At 42.9% G+C, this 16,259-nt stretch overlaps 1 protein-coding gene and 1 long non-coding RNA gene across 2 annotated transcripts; one reads left to right on the forward strand and one right to left on the reverse strand.

Moving 5' to 3' along the window:
• Positions 1-4,766: 4,766 nt before the first annotated feature.
• On the reverse strand, positions 4,767-7,053 carry LOC115163948 (transmembrane 4 L6 family member 1). Its single transcript, XM_029716135.1, has 5 exons — positions 6,698-7,053; positions 6,184-6,252; positions 5,579-5,733; positions 5,173-5,365; positions 4,767-5,095 (listed from the first exon to the last, which is right to left on the reverse strand). Exons 1-5 carry the CDS (start codon positions 6,872-6,874, stop codon positions 5,081-5,083), a joined length of 609 nt encoding a protein of 202 aa, XP_029571995.1. The 5' UTR covers positions 6,875-7,053; the 3' UTR covers positions 4,767-5,080.
• A 5,713-nt stretch (positions 7,054-12,766) lies between these two features.
• Positions 12,767-14,116, forward strand: LOC115163949 (uncharacterized). The gene is made up of 3 exons (XR_003869838.1): positions 12,767-13,101; positions 13,629-13,866; positions 14,074-14,116. It is a non-coding gene; the product is annotated as an uncharacterized LOC115163949 (long non-coding RNA).
• Positions 14,117-16,259: the final 2,143 nt, after the last annotated feature.

Here is a 16,259-nt window from a genome sequence, read left to right on the forward strand (position 1 = left end):
GAAGTACCCGTGCTAAGGACTATTCAATGCTGGTCTGACCAATTGGAATCCACGCTTCAAGATTGTGTTGATCAAGTGAACTGGGATATGTTCCGGGTAGCCTCAGAGAATAATATTGACGTATACGCTGATTCGGTGAGTGAGTTTATAAGGAAATGTATAGGAGATGTTGTACCCACTGTGACTATTAAAACCTACCCTAATCAGAAACCGTGGATAAATGGCGGCAAACGACCTTATTTAACCATGGAAAGGTGACTGGGAATATGGCCGAATACAAACAGTGTAGTTATTCACTCATCAAGGCAATCAAACAAGCAAAATGTCAGTATAGAGGAAAGAGTCGCAATTCAACGGGTCAGACACGAGACGTATGTGGCAGGGTCTACGGACAATCAGGGACTACAAAAGGAAAACCAGCCAAGTCACGGACACCGACGTCTTGCTTCCAGACAAAGTAAACACCTTCTTTGCCCGCTTTGAGGATAATACAGTGCCACCGACACGGCCCGCTACCAAGGACTGTGGGGCTATCCTTCTACGTGGCCGACGTGAGTAAGACATTTAAACGTGTTAACCCTCGCAAGGCGGCCAGCCCAGACGGCATCCTTAGCCGTGTCCTCAGAGCATGCGCAGATCAGCTGGCTGGTGTGTTTACGGACATATTAAAACTCTCCTTATCCTGTTGGGGCTAGGGGGCAGTATTTGCACGGCCGGATAAAAAACATACCCGATTTAATCTGGTTACTACTCCTGCCCAGTAACTACAATATGCATATAATTAGTGGATTTTGATAGAAAACACTCTAAAGTTTCTAAAACTGTTTGAATGGTGTCTGTGAGTATAACAGAACTCATATGGCAGGCCAAAACCTGAGAAAATTCCATGCAGGAAGTGGAAATCTGATTTGTGGAATCACCTTCAACACTTTGCCTATGAAACACACCGTGAGTTAGGATTCATTTCACTTCCTAAGGCTTCCACTAGATGTCAACAGTCTTTACAAAGTGGTTTGAGTCTTCTCCGGTAGAAACTGACCGAACGAGAGGCCTGGAAAGTTGGTCATAGGGGGAGGGCCATTACTACTATGACGCGGGAGCCCGTGGGTACCCTCTCGTTCCGAAACGTTTAGTAAGACAATACAATCGTCCGCCTTGAATATTATTGAAGCTCTGATTGAAAAAGGCCCTAAAGATTTATGTTATACAACGTTTGACATGTTTGAACGAACGTAAATATATATTTTTTGCACATTCGTGACGACAAGTCCCGTGCGCCTCGTACATTATGAGTAGCCTTCGGAACGCGCTAACAAGAAGGAGCTATTGGGACATAAATTATTAACTTTTTCGAACAAAACTACATTTGTTGTGGACCTGGGATGCCTGGAAGTGCCTTCTGATGAAGATAATCAAAGGTAAGGGAATATTTACAATAGTATATTTGATTTTAGATGGTTCCAAGATGGCGCTAACCTGTATCGCCTAGCCTATTTTTCTGAACATAGCACCTCGTTTATTGCAAAGTGTGATTTCCCAGTAAAGTTATTTTTAAATCTGGCAATGCGGTTGCATTCACGAGATTTTAATCTATAATTCTTTGAATGACAATATTAGATTTGACCAATGTTTTCGAATAGTAATTTTGTAAATTGTAGCGTTGATTCACCGGAAGCATTTGAGGGAAAATATTTTCTGAACATCACGCGCCGATGTAAAATGCTGTTTTTATATATAAATATGAACTTTATCGAACAAAAGAATGCATGTATTGTGTAACATGATGTCCTAGGAGTGTCATCTGATGAAGATTGTCAAAAATGGGCTAGTGGAAAGGGTCTACAGACAATCAGGGACTACAAAAGGAAAACCAGCCAAGTCATGGACACCGACGTCTTGCTTCCAGCTGGTTTTCTGCTTTTGGTGACGCCTGTCTTTGCATTGAAAATAGCTGTGTGTAATGTTTTGTCAATGTACTGTCCTAACATAATCTAACTTTATGCTTTTGCCGTAAAGCCTCTTTGAAATCGGACAACGTGGTTAGATTAAGGAGATGTTTATCTTTCAAAGGGTGTAAAATAGTTGATTGTTTGAGAAATTGAAATTATTAGATTTTTGCTATCTTGTCAAGCAATCCCGTTACCGGGATGAGAACGGGAAGGGGTCCCATAGAGGTTAACCCAGTCTGCTGTCCCCACATGCTTCAAGATGGCCACCATTTGTTCCTGTACCCAAGAATGCAAAGGTAACTGAACTAAATGACTATCGCCCCGTAGCACTCACTTCTGTCATCATGAAGTGCTTTGAGAGACTAGTCAAGGATCATATCACCTCCACTTTCCTGTCACCCTAGACCAGGCCTGGGCAATTCCAGTCTTCGGGGGCTTGATTGGTGTCACACTTTTCCCCCATCCCTAGCAAACACACCTGATTTAAACTAATTGCATTTTTAACTGAAGTTCATGATTAGTTGATTATTGGAGCCAGGTGTGTTTTCAGGGACTGGGGCAAAAGTGTGACACCAATCAGGCCCCTGAGGACTGGAGTTGCCCAGGCCTGCCCTAGACCCACTTCAATTTGCTTACCGCCCCAATAGGTCCACAGACGATGCAATCGCCATCACACTGCACACTGCCCTATCCCATCTGGACAAGAGAAAAACTTATGTAAGAATGCTGTTCATTGACTATAGCTCAGCATTCAACACCATAATACCCTCCAAGCTCACTATTAAGCTTGAGGGCCTGGGTCTCAACCCCGCCCTGTGCAATTGGGTCCTGGACTTCCTGAGGTGGTGAAGGTAGCAAACAACATCTCCACTTCGCTGATCCTCAACACTGGGGCCCCACAAGGGTGCGTGCTCAGCCCTCTCCTGTACTCTCTGTTCACCCATGACCGCGTGGGCATGCACGCCTCCAACTCAATCATCAAGTTTGCAGATGACACAAGAGTACTTGGCTTGAATATTTTTTTTTTTTTTTTTTACCCCTTTTCATGGTATCCAATTGGTAGTTACAGTCTTGTCTCATCGCTGCAACTCCCGTACGCATTCGGGAGAGGTGAAGGTCGAGAGCCGTGCATCCTCCAAAACACAACCCAGCCAAGCCGCACTGCTTCTTGACACAATACCCGCTTAACCCAGAAACCAGCCGCACCAATGTGTTGGAGGAAACACCGTACACCTGGCGACCGAGTCAGCGTGCATTGCGCCCAGCCCGCCACAGGATTCGCTAGAGCACGATGGGACAAGCACATCCCTGCAGGCCAAGCCCTCCCCTAACCCAGACGACGCTGGGCCAATTGTACGCCGCCCCATGGGTCTCCCGGTCACGGCTGGCTGCGACAGAACCTGGACTCGAACCAGAATCTCTAGTGGCAGATGCAGTGCCTTAGATCCCTGCGCCACTCGGGAGGCCCATAGTAGGCTTGATTACCAACAATGACGAGACAGCCTACAGGGAGGAGGTGAGGGCTCTCGGAGTGTGGTGTCAGGAAAATAACCTCTCACTCAACGTCAACAAAACAAAGGAGATGATCGTGACTTCAGGAAACATCAGAGGGTGCACCCCCTATCCACATCGATGGGACAGCAGTGGAGAAGGTAGAAAGTTAAGTTCCTTGGCATACATATCACTGACAAACTGAAATGGTCCACCCACACAGACAGTGTGGTGAAGAAGGCGCAACAGCACCAGTCACCTAAAACCCTCAGAAACCTTTACAGATGCACAATTGAGAGCATCCTGTTGGGCTGTATCACTGCCTGGTATGGCAACTGCACCGCCCACAACAGCAGGGTCTGCACAACGCATCTCCGGGGGCAAACTACCTGCTCTCCAGGACACCTACAGCACCCGATGTCACAGGAAGGCCAAAAAGATCATCAAGGACAACAACCACCCGAGCCACTGCCTGTTCATCCTGCTACCATCCAGAAGGCTAGGTCAGTACAGGTGCATCAAAGCTGGGACCGAAAGACTGAAAAACAGTTTCTATCTCAAGGCCATCAGACTGTTAAACAGCCATCACTAGTACAGAGAGGCTGCTGCCTACATACAGACTTGAAATCATTGGTCACTTTAATAAATGGAACACTAGTCACTTTAATAATGCCACTTTAATAATGTTTACATATCTTGCATTACTCATCTCATATGTAAACACTCTAATCTATACTATGTATTGCATCTTTCCTATGCCGCTCTGACATTGCTCATCCATATATTTATATTTATATATTCTTATTCCATTTCTTAACTTAGATTTGTGTGTTTTAGGTATTTGCTGTGGAATTGTTAGATATTACTTGTTAGATATTGCTGCACTGTCGGAACTAGAAGCACAAGCATTTCGCTACACTCACAATAACATCTGCTAACCATGTGTATGTAAACAATACAATTGGATTTGTTTTGATTTGAATAAAGGTACGTGATTGAGCTTGAGTTCTTTCATACCAACTTTTTGGGGCCCTGCCCCCTCACTAAAGGATGTAGTTTTGATCAAACTTCATGAAATGAATAGACTATGACATTAATATAATTAACAAAATGACTATATATATATAAGATCACAGCTTCACAATTGTTCAGCTGTACACACTATGAGCCTCAAATAATGTTTACAGTATAATAACGTGTACATACTGTCAACAGTAAGCGTGCCAAAAGATAAATAAAGATATTTTTTTGAAATCCCTCCAAAACAGCTTGTCCTCATCCCATCTACCTCTATCCTCTTCTAAATCTGCCTTTTTTTGGTCTCCCTGTTTAACTCTGTTAGCTTATCAAAACATAATAAAATCATCTTACAAAATATAAGCTATTTTATGATTTTTTCTTTAAAGTGCAAGTCTGCTTCTTAGTTCGTGAAACGCTGACTGGTGGCCAGAACCAATGTTTAGCGGTGGTAGAAGCTGCCTGTAGGCATAGATCAAGGATCAGCTAAACCTCCGCAATCCTGACCTCATCCATTAGGGGGAAATATGTAAAACTGACTTAAGATCAGCATCTAGTAACTACAGTACTTCCTTCGGGAGGTCCTTCCTTCCTGCTCCTAATTAGGTTCCTGGATGATGTCCTCAAGCTGGACTGACCTGTAACACACATTCAGACACACAGTGAGTGAAAGGCCACACACACACACACACACAAACACATTCACACACCTCACCTTGTTTTTGCAGAATCTTGGCCCAAATATTATGCCCAGGATAGCATTGATTGTATGTGCTGCACAAAGGACGGCCTGCAGTCCACTGGTTGCCATGAGAACAGAAAACAGCACTACATTCCATTGAACAATGTTCCGTGGCTCCTCGCAGGCCGCCGGCCATAACGTTCTATCAAACAGGTAGATGGGATCTCTACAAAGACAAGTAAGGTTAAACTAAATTGACATTCATAACACATAGAACGAGTGAACACAAGCTGTCCAAAGTGTAGAAAATGATTACTGGTAATTGTGCAACTCAACAATTTGATCATTGTTGTTCTGCTTATTAAGACCACACCTAAGTTTTCGAAACTGCTTTTGAACAATTGAGAAACCCCCTCCCCCCTCACACACACACACTCACCCGCTTTTCTGTAGTTTGAGTGGCATCTCCCAGGCCAGACCTTGTGTGCTGTTGTGAAGACACAGTGGTCCCTGTACCAGTCCTGTAGCGCTCACTAGGCAGCAAAAGGCTGCAGCAGCCAGAGCCACGCAGGAACACCCCACTTGGCACAGCATCTGGCCACAAGAGGGCGGAAGATCCATACTATTACAACTTCATAGAAAGGGGGCCTGGGGTGGTTGCAAGTGGTTAGAGCACATCTCTGTAGTAGCACATGTAAACTGAAGTTGGCGTGGGTTCGATTCCGGCCAACTGCCCTTCAATGCAAAAACTCTCCTAACTATTCCGTCTCTCTCTCTCCGTCTCTATCCAATAACCCATGAGAATTTGATAGAAAGGACAACGCGCTCCCAGACTAGTTCTAATTGGTTCAGGATGTACACCACAACCAAGCAGGCAGGTCACATACATACACGGAAGACCGTTAAAACTACTCAGAAAGAGGACATGAAGATGTAATGGAGGTGGATCGGTTGGTGAACCAGACTAGTTTAATTAGTAACCTCGCCCTAGCTAATGCTGTCCTGAGGTGCACAGATTTGGATGAAAACAAGCCACAGCCTCACCTCTATCCTGTATGCACAGCAGCCTTCCCTTGAGCTGCCAATCACAAACCCCCGAGCTCCAATAAGAACCTACAGACAAAAGCAGAAAAGGCTGAATATTGTTTTTTACATGGAATCCCTACTCAGTAAAATGCTACACATTCACTTCCCTCTAATAATTGATGTTATTACAGTATTACTGTCAACAATAGCAGAAACAACTTGCAAAAAATCCTAGCACTGTGACTGACTCTAAATTTAGCTTAAAAACAGACGACAGACGTATTAGACACATGACAATCCACCCTCAAACCACAATCTGCCTTTTTATGGACAATGGGGTGTTTCAGGAATGAGTGACATGAGTGTCATGATGACTGTCATGTCATGACCTTACTAGGACACACACACACACACACACACACACACACACACACACACACACACACACACACACACACACACACACACACACACACACACACACACACACACACACACACACACACACACAAAAACAGCATTGTTATCTCACCAGGAATCCAGAGGCCCACAGGCCTGTGCCCCACCTGGCCTCTCTGGTCACGTGACCGTCCAACAGGTAGTGTGCCTTAAGGTCTGGCAACAGCAACAGGCCATTGGCCAGCATGCACACAAATGCCATGGGAACAAGGGACACACCCACACACCTGGAGCAGCTGGCGACACACATCTCTGTGGTAGATGTCCGGCAAGGATGAAGAGAAGACAGTCAGAATAACTTCAAAGTAATTATTTTCTTGTTGTTTTTTTATCTTTAGAGTGCCACTGTTGCTTATCTTGTAGCTCTTGAAATACAGAACAACCCACTCACCTATGGAGAAATTCTATTTCACTCAGAAAAACCGGTCTGAGATCAGTCAAGAGAATGAAAAGGGTTATTAGCCAAGAGAATGACCACATAGTGATTATTATCTTGAGTCTTACCTGATGGAGTGAGACAGAATAACCTAGTGAGACTGAATGTGACGGAGAGGGAGAAAGAGAGATCCTGGTAACTGCGGCAGTACTGGATGAGGAACACAAACTCGCTGCTTGACAAAACTTAAATAGGCTCCATGCAGTGACACATGCCCGCCCCCACAAATAGTATATGTAAATCCCCCCCACCAACACACACACACACACACACACACACACACACATTACGTAGATTACTTTAAAATTGTTTATAATCAGTGCACCCAACCCCCTCCTTGCTATATTCCACAATATATCTGGTAATGGTGCAGGTAAGGTAAGACCAAGCTGTTAAAAGCCTGAGTCATGTTCATTAGGGTATGCAATGGAAAGCGTTGTTTCAATCCATTTTCTTCCATTTTGTACCTCATAAACACTATCCTGGTCTGTGTTCTTCATCCTTTTTCATGTGTATTGTTGGAATAGTTTCAGCCAGGATGTGGGAAAATTGAATCACTGCAGCTGTGGGATCCATTCCAAAATAGGAGCATATCAGCCCATTGGGGATAATGTTTAAAAGCACTAAGAAATAACAATAAAGCATTGTTGTAACACTCTGAAACCTTAATTGGCTAGCTTTTTTTATAGCCCCATTTACGCTCATTTACGTACATCAGATAGTAGCGCCACCCGCTCTGTCTGCACTTTTAGTCTACCCGCAGTGCCACCTAGTGGGAAATGTGAAGGAATCCAATCCAAGCATAGATGTTGGTCAGGTGATCAGTCTGTCGTTCAAAATTTTGACGTTCAAATTTTGGAAAACATGGCGGACATTTTTCAGATGAAGCGTTTCCAACAGAAACGCCTGATCACACTAGTTTAGCATGTCATGATCACACTAGTTTAGCATGTCATGGCTGCCAAGATAGTTATGATCGCCTTCAGTGCATACAGTGCAGTACCACACTCTAGTGAAGACATATTCAGCTACTAAAGAAACTGTCTTGAAGCTAATTTATGTATTGAGATGAATCCCCTATAAAAATCTGTCTGTTTAAGATAGAAATATAGGGCCTTCTGCATCTGCAGTAGAAAGTGTCAGAGCTACAGCGCTGTTTGTCAGACCAGAGGTGCGTTCAACAAAGCTTCCATTTGCGAACACTGGCAGCGAACGTTCCATTTCTGTTTGTTTCTATTAACTGAGATGGATGCGGCAAGATGAGCAGCTATGCTTGCTGCAGCAATTGTGGATGATTTTGGGGATTTTTTTTTTTGTCACTGGTCTACACGAGACCCCATAATGTTCAAAGTGGAATAATGTTTTTCGAAATGTTTACAAATGAATGATAAATTAAAAGTATTCAACCCCTTTGTCATGGGAAGCCTAAATAAGTTCAGTAGTAAATATTTGCTGAATAAGTCACATCATAAGTTGCATGGACTAGAAGGGCAATAATAGTACAAATAAAAGTACAAGTATGACCTGCCTATCCGCCCTCCTTAACACCGACCAGCTTAACCCGGAAGCCAGCCGCACAAATGTGTCGGAGGAAACAACGTTCAACTGGCGACTGGGGTCAGAAGCAGGCACCTGACCCATCACAAGGAGTCGCTAGAGCGAGATGAGCCAAGTAAAGCCCCATCGGCCAAACCCTCCCCTAATCCGGATGACGCTGGGCCAATTGTGCGCCGTCCTATGGGACACCCGGGCACGGCCGGTTGTGGCACAGCCCGGGAATGAACCCGAGTATGAAGTAACACCTCTAGCACTGCGATGCAGTGCCTTAGACCACTGCACCACTTGGGAGGCGCAATAATAGGGTTTAACATGATTTTTGAATGACTACCTCATCTCTGTACCCCACACAAACAATTATCGGTAAAGTCCCTCAGTCGAGCAGTGAATTTCAAAAACAGATTCAACCACAAAGAACAGGGAGGTTTTCCAATGCCTTGCAAAGAAGGGCACCTATTGGTAGATGGGCAAAAATAAAAAAGCAGAAATTGAATATCTCTTTGAGCATGGTGAAGTTATTAATTACACTTTGGATGGTGTATCAATACACCCAGTCACTACAAAGATACAGGCGTCCTTCCTAACTCACTTACCGGAGAGGAAGGAAACCGCTCAGGGATTTCACCATGAGGCCAATGATAACTTTAAAACAGTTACAGAGTTTAATGGCTGTGATAGGAGAAAACTGAGGATGGATCAACAACCTTGTTGTTACTCCACAATACTACCCTAATTGACCAAGTGAAAAGGAAGCCTGTACAGAATAAAAATATCCCAAAACATGCATCCTGTTTGCAACAAGTCACTAAAGTAATACTGCAAAAAATGTGGCAAAATAATTAACTTTTTGTCCTTAATACAAAGTATCAAGCATAGTGGTGGCTGCATCATATTATGGGTATGCTTGTAATCATTAAGGATTGGGGAGTTTTTCAGGATGGAGCTAAGCACAGGCAAAATCCTAGAGGAAAACCTGGTTCATTCTGCTTTCCACCAGACACTGGGAGATAAATTCCTCTTTCAGCAGGACAATAACCTAAAAACAGAAGGCCAAATCTTCACTGGAGTTGCTTACCAAGAACACAGTGAATGTTCCGGAGTGGCCGAGTTACAGTTTTGACTTAAATCTACTTTAAAATCTATGACAAGACCTGAAAATGGTTGTCTAGCTATGATCAACAACCAATTTGACAGAGCTTGAAGAATTTTGACAAGAATAATGGGCAAATGTTGCATAATACAGAAGTGGAAAGCTCTTAAGAGACTTACCCAGAAAGACTCACATCTGTAATTGCTGTAATTACTTTTACAAAGTATTGACTCAGGGATGTGAATACTTATGTAAATTAGATATCTATATTTAATTTTCAATAAATGTGCAAACATTTCGAAAAAGATGTTTTCACTTTGCCATTATGGGGTATTGTGTGTAGATGGATGAGACTCACTGGGGACATGACACCAAATTTAGTATATATCAATCTAGCAAACCAGGCAACTAATGTTTTGGTTAGTTTATAGCTTGTTAGCTAGCTAGCTAAGATTAAGTTAGCTGGCTAGCCAGTTCAAATAATGACCATATCATAGTTGACAATGTCTTAACTTTAGCAAATGTTTATTAATTATTACAGGAAAATAAACTTGCAACTAGGGATGAAACAGTCACCGGTTTCACGATAAACCACAGTAAAATTCCCAACGACTAGTATTACCGTTTCAAATTTTAATTATCATTAAAACCGTGTTTGATTACCACGGTCTGAAAAACTGACGGAAAATACTGTCCAGCATCAACCAAATCAAATGTATTTATATAGCCCTTCTTACATCAGCTGATATATCAAAGTGCTGTACAGAAACCCAGCCTAAAACCCCAAACAGCAAGCAATGCAGGTGTAGACGCACGGTGGCTAGGAAAAACTCCCTAGAAAGGCCAAAACCTAGGAAGAAACCTAGAGAGGAACCAGGCTATGAGGGGTGGCCAGTCCTCTTCTGGCTGTGCCGGGTGGAGATTATAACAGAACATGGCCAAGATGTTCAAATGTTCATAAATGACCAGCATGGTCAAATAATAATAATCACTGTCGAGGGTGCAACAAGTCAGCACCTCAGGAGTAAATGTCAGTTGGCTTTTCGTAGCCGATCATTGAGAGTATCTCTACCGCTCCTGCTGTCTCTAGAGAGTTGAAAACAGCAGGTTTGCAACAGGTAGCACGTCCGGTGAACAGGTCAGGGTTCCATAGGCAGAACAGTTGAAACTGGAGCAGCAGCACGGCCAGGTGGACTGGGGACAAGGAGGAGGAGGGGACAAGGAGTCATCATGCCAGGTAGTCCTGAGGCATGGTCCCAGGGCTCAGGTTCTCCGAGAGAGAGAAAGAAAGAGAGGATTAGAGAGAGCATACTTAAATTCACACAGGACACCGGATAAGACAGGAGAAATACTCCAGATATAACAGACTGACCTTAACCCCCCGACACATAAATTACTGCAGCATAAATACTGGAGGCTGAGACAGAAGGGGTCAGGAGACCCCTTCAACCACCAACTTACCATCCTGAGACAAGGCTGAGTATAGCCCACAAAGATCTCCGCCACGGCACAACCCAAGGAGGGGGGGGGGGGCGCCAACCCAGACAGGAAGGCTATGTCAGTGACTCAACCCACTCAAGTGATGCACCCCTCCTAGGGACGGCATGGAAGAGCACCAGTAAGCCAGTGACTCAGCCCCTGTAATAGGGTTAGAGGCAGAGAATCCCAGTGGAAAGAGGGGAACCGGCCAGGCAGAGACGGCAAGGGCGGTTCGTTGCTCCATAGCCTCTCTGTTCACCTTCACACTCCTGGGCCAGCCTACACTCAATCATATGACCTACTGAAGAGATGAGTCTTCAGTAAAGACTTAAAGGTTGAGACCGAGTCTGCGTCTCTCACATGGGTAGGCAGACCATTCCAGAAAAATGGAGCTCTATAGGAAAAGGCCTGCCTCCAGCTGTTAGCTTAGAAATTCTAGGGACAATTAGGAGGCCTGCGTCTTTTGACCGTAGCATACGTGTAGGTATGTACGGCAGTACCAAATCGGAAAGATAGGTAGGAGCAAGCCCATGTCATGCTTTGTAGGTTAGCAGTAAAACCTTGAAATCAGCCCTTGCCTTAACAGGAAGCCAGTGTAGGGAGGCTAGCACTGGAGTAATATGATCACATTTTTTGGTTCTAGTCAGGATTCTAGCAGCCGTATTTAGCACTAACTGAAGTTTATTTAGTGCTTTATCCAGGTAGCCGGAAAGTAGAGCATTGCAGTTGTCTATCCTAGAAGTAACAAAAGCATGGATTCATTTTTCTGCATCATTTTTGGAGAGAAAGTTTCAGATTTTTGCAATGTTACGTAGAAGGAAAAAAGCTGTCCTTGAAACAGTCTTGATATGTTCGTCAAAAGAGAGATCACGGTCCAGAGTAACGCCAAGGTCCTTCACAGTTTTATTTGAGACGACTGTACAACGATCAAGATTAATTGTCAGATTCAACAGAAGATCTAATTGTTTCTTGGGACCTAGAAGAAGCATCTCTGTTTTGTCCGAGTTTAAAAGTAGAAAGTTTGCAGCCATCCACTTCCTTATGTCTGAAACACAGGCTTCTAGCGAGGGCAATTTTGGGGCTTCACCATGTTTCATTGAAATGTACAGCTGTGTCATCCGCATAGCAGTGAAAGTTAACATGTTTTCGAATGACATCCCCAAGAGGTAAAATATATAGTCAAAACAATAGTGGTCCTAAAACGGAACCTTGAGGAACACCGAAATTTACAGCTGATTTGTCAGAGGACAAACCATTCACAGAGACAAACATATCTTTCCGACAGATAAGATCTAAACCAGGCCAGAACTTGTCCGTGTAGACCAATTTGGGTTTCTAATCTCTCCAAAAGAATGTGGTGATCGATGGTATCAAAAGCAGCACTAAGGTCTAGAAGCATGAGGACAAATGCAGAGCCTTGGTCTGACGCCATTAAAAGGTCATTGACCACCTTCACAAGTGCAGTCTCAGTGCTATGATGGGGTCCAAAACCAGACTGAAGCATTTCGTATACATTGTTTGTCTTCAGGAAGGGAGTTGCTTTTTCAAACATTTTTGAGAGGAATGGAAGATTCGATATAGGCCGATAGTTTATCTTTTCTGGGTCAAGGTTTGGCTTTTTCAAGAGAGGCTTTATTACTGCCACTTTTAGCAACAGTCTGACGCAGCATGCAACATGGGTTTTGTTTCGTGTGAAAACAAGGCAGAGAGATTTTTCAGCCTTCTAAGAGGACCAACTCTGAAGCGTAGTGTGGTCGTATTTTGGGTTGTACAAGAGTGCTGAGGGAAACTTAATCAAAGATGGTCACCCTGTCTGCAGAACATGCAACAAAAAAACAAAAATCGCTGCGAAAGGTGGCAACACTTCAAATCTCTTGAGTCATCTTCATGACCACCACTTTATTGCGAATGCAAGGTAAGTTCACTTTTAGCTAAATGCATGATGTGGGGACTTCGGAATGGGGGAAAATATCATGGTTTGTCTGTAACTTGCTAATAGCTTGTCAAGAATGTAAACTGAAGCTTTCGGTGTTACCTACTATTGTAAAAACACTACAAGTTGTTCTGCTGCTGTATGCATCGTGTGTCTGCAGACTCTATTCGCCCATTGCACACGATAACACGTTATGTAGTTTAGTCACCCAACCAACATATTTTGTTCATTTAAAATCCGTCAGACTTCGACTTGGTTGTAAAAGTGTTCCAACAGGAGAAACACTATAGACTCCTATACAAGACTCTTGTATTTATGTCAATTGTTGGGTTCCTTGCAATTACTATCACTGTCTAATTAAGACTCATTTGTATTTATGTAAATTGTGCATGGGGTCACTGTATAAACTCAAATGCAACACAGAAGATAGTCTGTGTGTGAGTAATAATAATAATAATAATAATGTAACACCAATAATAATAATACATTAGCTATTCCCTTGTTTACAGAGTGGGCGTGCAGCAGGCAAACCCAGTGATGCTACTGGTCCCTCCTCATCTACAGTTGTGACACAGACACTCGAGCAAGCATTTAAAAAGGCAGGCTGCTTATGCACCTACATCAAAAAATGCTCAAGACCTCACTGCATCCCTTTCACATTACATTGCAAAGGACATGATGCCATTTCATATTGTCGAGAGGCCTGGCTTTCTGAGGCTGATGAAGGTTGCCGTGCCACACTACAAAGTGAGTGGTGCTAATTTTATTTGATGTTTGTTTATTTGATTTGCTTACTGAAGGTTGTGTTCATTTAAACCTGCACTAGGGAAACTTACCTCTCATGGCCACATGGTGCCATCTTTAATGTTATTATTTTAATGTTTATGCACACAAGTGCATAGTGCTGCTAATTTGTTTGTTGGTTTTCAATATAATCTCTCCACTGGCTTCCAGTTGAAGCTCGCATCCGCTACAAGACCATGGTGCTTGCCTACGGAGCTGTGAGGGGAACGGCACCTCCATACCTTCAGGCTCTGATCAGGCCCTACACCCAAACAAGGGCACTGCGTTCATCCACCTCTGGCCTGCTGGCCCCCCTACCTCTGAGGAAGCACGGTTCCCGCTCAGCCCAGTCCAAACTGTTCGCTGCTCTGGCACCCCAATGGTGGAACAAGCTCCCTCACGACGCCAGGACAGCGGAGTCAATCACCACCTTCCGGAGACACCTGAAACCCCACCTCTTTAAGGAATACCTGGGATAGGATAAAGTAATCCTTCTAACCCCCCCCCTTTAAAAGATTTAGATGCACTATTGTAAAGTGGTTGTTCCACTGGATATCATAAGGTGAATGCACCAATTTGTAAGTCGCTCTGGATAAGAGCGTCTGCTAAATGACGTAAATGTAAATGTAATGTAAAACTTGGTGAAATGATAGTGTGTGTATCAGTACTTTTAGAAAATTTCCAGGACATTTTAATAATACCGCACTAATACTGATAATCTTGGTCACTATAATCCTGATATGAAATTTTCATACCATTTCATCTCTACTTGCAACAAGATCATTATTTACAACTTAATGACAAGCTAATTACAGAAAATAGCTTACGGTTGTGAGTGTGACGAAATAAAAGCATGGTATTCTACCGGAGAATTATAGGCCAACAAGACAATGTTCAAGTTCTAACAATATATCCTAATCTGACTTTGGTGCAGGTCATGTTGTTCTTCACATTAATGTCTCTGGTAAACACACACTATAGCAAATAAAATCGAAAGTTTATTTGTCACATGCACAGCATACAGAAGGTGTGAACGGTGCAGTGAAATGATTACTTGCATAGTGGAGACTTTTTAGACCTGCAGCTAGCCCAGCTATCTTGCTAAACCTTGTCAGCTCGGGAATTCGTTTTTGCTACCTTCCGGTTACTAGTCCAACGCTCTAACCACCTGCCTTACATTGCACTCTGAATACTTATGTAAATGTGATTTTTTTATCTTTTTTTAAATTTAAAATCAAACAGTTTTTGCTTTGTCATTATCAGGTATTGTGTGTGGATTGATGATAATTTTTTTTAAATGAATTTTAGATTAAGGCTGTAACGGAACAAAATGTGGTAAAAGTTAAGGGGTCTGAATACTTTCCGAATTAACTAAATCTGTATTCCCAGTCATGTGAAATCCTTATTAGGGCCCAATTTATTTATTTTAATTGGACTGACTTCCTTATATGAACTGTAATTTTTGCATGTTGCGTTTATTTTTTATTTTTCAGTATAGATTCAGCAGCGGCCTGATTTTTTTCTTGAGCAGATGGTCGAGGGGCCGGAATATAATTACAAATAATTTGTAGACTGCAAATTGACCGCAAAAAGCCCAAACAGATATATTTGACTAAAACATTTATTTCAAACCTTGATTACATTTGTATATGATCACATCTCTCTATTATGCGTGGGAATTCTTGGGAACACATTTCCAAAATGAAAAGCACTTGGAGCTGATTTCCTGGTGTTCTTAGTCTTATGTCCAACAAAATAAAAAACTATTTTATTGCTCAGAAAACTTGGGGGGCCAAATAAAACCAACCACGGGCCACTAGTTGGGTAACCCTGCAGCACAGTATGGTTTAGGAACTGACTGACACAAGAAAGATGCTTGCTGGCACCTGAAAATAACTTTTTTTAATAATTACAAAAAAATACTCGGATCATAATCATATCTAGAAAAATGTCCCATGTCCGTTACAATGCTCATTTTGTCCGACTACTTGGCACACCTCTACTAATTAATAAGGAACTCCCCTCACCTGGAAAAGACACTAGGCTCTCCATGGAATGTATTTGACACCCCTGGTTTAGAATATTGGCACCGACTCAAATACCACTTCACTTCCCCAATAAGATTGCACATTGAAGACACAAGCAGTAGCGGTGCGTGAGTGAAATCACTGGGGAGGCCAAGCCAATAGAAAAGCCATATTACAACCTGTTGCTCTATAACCCATTTGTTCATATGCCACTGTGATGTACAATAAGGCCATGACAACAAAAAGACAACAGTCACACACTGGCAGAATAAATTCAACTACATAAACTGTACGTTTGTTTCATCACAAAACCAGAGAGCAACATCTGTC

The sequence above is a fragment of the Salmo trutta genome, chromosome 26 (genome assembly GCF_901001165.1).
Source record: "Salmo trutta chromosome 26, fSalTru1.1, whole genome shotgun sequence".
Taxonomy (NCBI): Eukaryota; Metazoa; Chordata; class Actinopteri; order Salmoniformes; family Salmonidae; genus Salmo; species Salmo trutta.